Consider the following 6996-nt stretch of genomic DNA (forward strand, 5'->3'; position numbering starts at 1 on the left):
ACGCTGCAATGCAATTTTATCACTGCTCTATGTAGCATTTGCAATTTATGGTTAATGCTCGAATACATATAGTGCAATTATTGCAAAAAAATGTGCAAAATACTGAGGTGCAAAGTCCAGTGCTATTTTGAAGAAAAAAGTGCAGGATATTAATCCACTCAAAAAAAGTCCACAAGTGATCCAAGGAAAGGTCTCCCAGAGAATCTAATGAAATTAATTGTAGAAATAAACTTAGTGTTTTGAATCCCTAAAAGTGACACCCGGTGTGATCCTTCACCATCCACACTATGACTCACCAGAGTTATTGGCTGGTCAATATATAAACCAGCTGCTGCTGGTATAAATTTCTAAGATACTGGCTACCACTATCGTCTTTCAATCCGAAAACCCTCAAGCAGGTCAGGGCCACACATAAGTGAAACAAAGGAAGGCTTCCATTGTATAACATTTTTTAAAACTGCTTTATTTAAAAGAATATGAATCCACTCACCTGCTTAAAGTGTCTCCTCCACACAAAGGTATAAACGCTTATTCGTATTGCCGATCATCTCCAGCTGTTAATCACAAGCCGCTAGTATGATCCGACCATGCGCTGTGATGTCAGCGTTGTAGCCCCTCCCTACGCATTCCGTCATTCGTCATCTTCACAGAGCAGAAGGTTTTATAACCTTGCATCATGGTGTATTGTGCACATGCCCATAGGCATTTCTTTTCTTGCTAATATTACAAGCTCACTACTCTTTCCAGCAGTTGGGCTCTGATCTTTAATGTAATACCCTTGAACAATATCCCCCATTGAACAACGCATCTATTGTTTGTAAAAACTGTAGAATTTAACTGGTGTTTATGTATTTGCTTTTCATGATTTTTTTCTTATTTTTCTCTTTTCAGTATATTTTACCTTTCATTTCTAACCCTTTAATATTAAAATTCTACAGGTCCATCTCTTATGTGACAACCCTCAGCTGCTTTGCTTTCATCCTGTTACTGATCATTTATTTCTTAGTGGATGTTAAATGTTACTGGAAAGGTGGCCCATTTTTTTATCCAGGTAAGTGGGGACTGGAACTATGCAAGGGAGCAAATAAAAGTTTAAAACTGAACTCTGGCCATAAAGGCATTTCTCTGACATAGAACTTAAAGAGGAAGTAAACTCAGCTATGAAAATCAAACTTTTACAATGTATTAAACGTACATGCAATATAATTACATTACACATTAAATATTCACATCATAACCGTCTAGAAATACCTTTATTTTAAAGTTTATCTTTTTCCTCTTTCCTGGTCTCGGCAGCGCCATGTTTAGTCCTGTTTTTTGCTCCCCCTGCTGCCGTCATTTCCGCCCTTACTGAAGTTGTAATGCAGTCTCTCTGTGTAAGACATGCTCTCAGTCTCTCCCTGTCTTGGAATGCTTGGAATTTTCACTCACTCGCTCCCTCCTCCCCCCTCCCCCCTCCCCTTGTGTAACCTGTCATGCTCACTCCCCCGTGAGATGACAGGAAGCTGGTAAGAACGGCACAGCTAATCGCGAGATTTAGCTGTGCCCTGACAGATACAGGGAGAGCTCAGAAACGGCATGCAGAGCGTGCCGTGGATTAGATAACATACTGGGCATGCGCCGATGACGTCAGCAAAAATTACAGGAAGAATTACAGGAAGAATAAACAAGTAAGACATCTTTTACAGGCATCTATCGACTGCTTTGTTTCTGCAGATTACAACAAACTAAAGTGAAAATTATGAGTTTACAACCTCTTTAAGGCAAAATGTGTGTCGTAATGGGGATGTTACCCTTCACTTTTTGTACCATAGCTCAAACAAGAAATGCAAAGAAATCCCTCCAAAGTGAGGGAATCCTGGGGTGTCACCAGAACTATTGTCCCCATTGGAAGATTTTCCCTCCATTACGGTTCTGGTGAGAATTCAAAATCTGGGATTTTATTTTAATTTCAATAATGATAACCGTAAGCAGAACAAAGGGAGACAGTGAAGCTTCCTATCGGGGACACAGCCAGCAATTTAAACTAACAGGTGTTCTAATCCCTCTCCACTCTACCTAAATTTTAAATATTGGGTTTGTAGGAGGCTATGGTTGCCAACATCTTTATTCTACGTTTTATACCGATTGTGACCTCCAATAGGACTTTGTGGCAAAACCAATATAAAAAATACAACCTGTTTCATTATGTCATTTATTTAATAAAATGCACTTGGCAGAGTAATACATCTTTTATTTATAAAGTGCAAAAGCCACATATAGCTGGCAGGGATTACATCACAGTACACCTATACAAGAATTTATTCACAGGATGAAAAGCCAGAAAATTCAATGTATTTCAATTTATTCATTTTTACAGATCTTCAGGGAAGGGTTTGCCAGTAAGTTTGATGTTGCCATAAGACCTGCTTGTCTGTGGCTCCAGATTATAAGGACTTTCGATGCTACAGAAGTTGCTCTCTCCTTGAGCTGCGCTTGGGAATATCGTTGGCCCCTTGTGTGCATACACTGTCCCTGATAACTTCTGACGGTCTGTGGCCCCATAGATGAGGCTTTTGTTTTTAAACTTTTGGCTGAGATTTCCTATTATAACATATCCAACTTATTGGCAGACCCCCTCCCTGAAAAAGATTTGTAAAATTAATAAATTTAAAACGTTTTGGAATTTTCTGGCTGGGAAACATCCTGTGAAGAAATGTTGGTATGGGGTGTACAGTAATTTGCAATCCCTGCCAATTGTATATAAGGGTTTTGCACTTTTTATAAAAGATGGATTACCAAGAACGTGGCAAAAATCTATATAAAAAAAAATACAAAATATATATTTTTTTTTGTATTTAATAATTACAAAGGCCTATGGGAGATCACAATTGGCAGAGCGTGTACATTCTAAAGAAGACTGCAAGCAGGCAGGTAGATGGGTTTATAGATGGGTTTATATTTAAAGAAAGACATTACAGATAAGACATTGCGTGTGTCTTTTGCAATAAAGAGCCTGCCTGCGCACAGTGACTTTACTTCCGCATTAAAGAAGTTGTAAATCAGAAGTTTTTTTTTTTTTTTTATCCTATTGCGTTTTATGTATAAAGATAAAAAAAAAACCTTCTGGGTTCCCCAGCACCCCCTAATACTTACCTGAGCCCCATCTCTGTCCAGTGATCTCAAGGAGTCCCTCGGCTGTCCAGGACTCTTTCCTCAGGAGACAGAGGGGCGGGACCAAACAGCAGCTCCGTGACTAAATGGACACACGGATGAGGGACCCAAGAAGAGCAGGATCCAGGCGGCTCTGTGCAAAACCAATTGCACAAAGGAGGTAAGTATAACATGATTTTATCTATTGTCCATTGACAGACGCAGCCTCATCTTCATGAGCTGTGTGGGTTATGCTGCCATCTGCCGGAGTAGTCTAGGGAGTAAGATAGTACAATGTTTTAGCATACATCACATCACAGACACAGCCCAGCACATCAGTTTTTCTGCCTAGAGAAGGAGTAGGACCTAGGTTTCCTGCTGGGACTCAGGTCTCAGTTTTTGTATTCTTTTCAGAATATTTTCTTTTATTTCTCTTTACTCGCTATCTAGTGTTCAGGGAAGAATGTTCCTGATCTACAAGCAACGATGCCGGCTGGGGCTTCGCACTGAATATGCTAGATCCTTATGGTCCCCCCAGCCTGCACTACGAGCGTGAGCAAGTTATATTCCCGACCTAGATCTAGCCACGACAGTGCCTGGACTTTTCCGGATGGGGACGAGCCTGCAAACAGATACCTCGCCGGGACGCGACGACCTGGAATGCGCTGAGTCGCAGCGTACCCCTTGGCTGTCAGCACCCCCACTTCGGGTGGGAGGCAGTCTGCCCGGAGCGGAGCCCACCTGGTCCATGGTATGGTGAGTAAATGTGCCTCCCTTTTGCCCCTGCTGGCCTTGGGGGAATGTGGGCCCTCTCCTGGGGATAATGGGATTTGTGCCTCCCAAAAGGTCCCCCAGGCCTGCCCGGTCTGTGTGTCCTATCCTCCCCCCTTCCCTGTCCCTGCAAAAGTTGTTGAGCAGCGCTTGGTGTTGGGTACTATCAAGGGCCAGGTGTCGACCTTAACTATTTCCTTCCAACGTCCATTGGCTACTAATAGCTTGATTTGCACTTTTATCCAGGGGGGTGTGTCATCTGGCTCCTTCGAGGAGATCCCTGTTGCTGCCGTGGGATCTCAAACTGGTTTTGTCTGTTCTTCAAAAGCCTCCCTTTAAGAATATTAGGGAGATTTCTCTGTTTTCCTTGTCACAGAAGGTTGCCTTTCTAGTGGCTATCACTTCTGCTCGCAGAGTTTGAGTTGGCGGTGCAATCCTGTCCGCCTTATTTGGTGGTCCACAGGGATAAAGCGGTCCTTTGGCCAAAACCGTCTTTTCTCCCTAAGGTGGTGCCGGATTTTCATCTTAATGAAGACATTGTGTTGTCTTCCTTATGTCCTAAGCCTCAACATCCCAAGGTGTTTGCCTTGCACACTCTGGATGTGGTTTGGGCGATAAGGGTTTATCTAAAAGTTACTGAGTTCTTTAGAAACTCTGACTCTTTGTCCTTACGGATGGTCCTCGCAAAGGTTTGGCTGCGTCCACTGCGACCATTTTGAGATGGATCAGGCAGACGGTTGTTCAGGCTTATTCACTCAAGGGTCAGGTTCCGCCTTTCCTTGTGAAAGCTCATTCTACTAGTGCGCCGAGTGCTTCTTGGGCTTTTCGCCATTTGGCCTCGGTTCAGAGTTTGTAAGGCAGTAACTTGTTCGTCTGTGCACACCTTTACCAAATTTTACAAGGTGGATTTGTTTGCTTCATGGATGCCTCTTTTGGCCGTAAGGTTTTGCAGGCTGCTATTTCCTAAGAGAATGTTTTTTTGTTTTTTTTCTTATTCTCTTAGGGGTCTTTTTCCTGGGTGAGCTCATGTTGTTTTGTTTGAGCTTCATATTGCCCAGTTGGCTAGGTTTAGCCTTTAGTAGGGATGCACCGATCTGACTTTTTTGGTCCCGATCTTTTGCTTTGTGAAATTGCCGATCCCGAGTCCGATCTGGAAGTACTGTTTTATGAGCTTATAACAAAATAATACTTCCGGATCGGTATCGGCAGATAACAATTGTGCATTCATAATCTAAAATGTCATGGGTTTAGTCTTTAAAGAGGTTGTACACTCGTTCAAAAATTTTTTTTTTTCTTACAACCTGCAAGAGAAAGACATAATGAGCTAGTATGCATCGCATACTAGCTCATTATGAAATACTTACCTTAGAACGAGCCCCCGCCGTGCCGCTCTCTTACCTGTATGACGAGCGACATGTTCAGTCGCCCGTCTTCCGGGATCGCGGCATCCGGCCATCTGATTGGCCGGAGCCGCGGTGACGTCACTCCCGCGCACGCGCGCGGGAGCCGACGGTCACGGCACGGGGCTCTGAAGGAACGGCACGATCAGCCGTTCCTTCAGAGCGCATGCGCCAGTGACGTCACTGGCTGCATTAAAGGTAAATATCTCCTAAACCGTACATGTTTAGGAGATATTTACAGTACCTATAGGTAAGCCTTATCATAGGCTTACCTATAGGTACAACTTCCTGAGGAGGGTTTACTTCCTCTTTAAGAGGTTAAACTTCCCTCCTCTGGCAGATGGAACAAAAAGATACATTGTTATCATTGTGTTTACTTAACTGGGAGAGTTGAAAGGCATTTGCAGGAGGCTTTTTTTTTTTCTTTGACAGCTGTTCTCTGCTCCCTCACAAGCTATAAAGAGAAAAACCGGATCGGCCTGTGGATCTGTTAATTTTACCGATCCACCGATCCAGCTATTTTCCCCGTATAGGGGCCGATATCGGATCGATGCATCCCTAGCCTTTAGCATTTACGTTCCTTTCTGGTAGTTGAGTAAAGAGAAATAAAAGAAAATATTCTGAAAATAATACAAAAACTGAGACCGGAGTCCCAGCAGGAAACCTAGGTCCTACTCCTTCTCTAGGCAGAAAAACTGATGTGCTGGGCTGTGTCTGTGAGGGTCATGTCTGAAGGGACAGCCCCGTGGGCGTGTATATGCTAAAACTTTGTACTAGCATACTGCCTAGACTACTTCTGCAGGTGGCAGCATAACCTACACAGCTCATGAAGATGAGGCTGCATCTGTCAATGAACATCAGAGAAAAAGATTTTACGGTAAGATCTTACAAAAATCGCATTTTTGTTTTTTAGATGAGACTTTACAATCACTTGAAGTCTGGAGGGTACAGGGAGCTATTGCATACAATGTAGGACTATTGTATTGTACGTGGTGGGAAAAAGTGCATCTGAGAGTAACTTAGTGTAGTTCGGAGTGATGAGCAATTGTATTGTTTACAATATCGTGTAATGATGCAACACCAGTGACGATAATGTCTTTGTTCTATTCACGGGTGCTAGACTATTACACCATATTGTAAGCCTTTAGGTTTAGGTATATGAAACTTTGCCAGCAGCCACACATTATCACAGGGCAGATTAATTACAATACGTTTAGAATTTTATTTCTTTTTTTCTAGGAATGAACTCTATTCTTGTTTACGTTGGACATGAAGTATTTGAAAATTATTTCCCCTTCAAGTGGAAGATGCAGGACAGTCAGTCTCATGCTCAGCACCTCACCCAGAACCTTGTTGCTACTTCCCTCTGGGTGTTGATTGCCTATATTCTTTACAAAAAGAGGATATTCTGGAAGATTTGAGCTGCTTTGTAGCATCTGCCTAACATGGTTAGAACTATAGGAATTTACATTTGGAAGTCATTTCTTTGGGACATTTAAGACTATAATTTCTGGGTCGTAAGTTTGCTGTCCACCTGCTCCACTTTTTTAATGTATTTTGTGTTTGTGGCTTACTCGCAAAAAGCAACTGAAGCGAGGCTATGGTCCACAATATTTTACCTCTTCAAGGTTCCGCGCTGGCATCTTCCACCCAGCTGCTTCTGGGTGCCATAATGTTGCAGTCTTTATTGGCA

The 6996-nt window shown here is 42.7% G+C and overlaps 1 protein-coding gene across 1 annotated transcript in view; it reads left to right on the forward strand.

Moving 5' to 3' along the window:
- HGSNAT (heparan-alpha-glucosaminide N-acetyltransferase) overlaps window positions 1-6743 on the forward strand; it is a 116491-nt gene extending 109748 nt beyond the window's left edge. The window contains exons 17-18 of the mRNA XM_082252958.1: window positions 939-1051; window positions 6543-6743. Of these exons, the coding sequence (XP_082109084.1) occupies window positions 939-1051; window positions 6543-6724 (295 nt within the window). The 3' untranslated portion in view covers window positions 6725-6743. The remainder of the gene's footprint in view (window positions 1-938; window positions 1052-6542) is intronic.
- Window positions 6744-6996: the final 253 nt, after the last annotated feature.

The sequence above is a fragment of the Pelophylax lessonae genome (genome assembly GCF_965119305.1).
Source record: "Pelophylax lessonae genome assembly, chromosome: 1".
Lineage (NCBI taxonomy): Eukaryota > Metazoa > Chordata > Amphibia > Anura > Ranidae > Pelophylax > Pelophylax lessonae.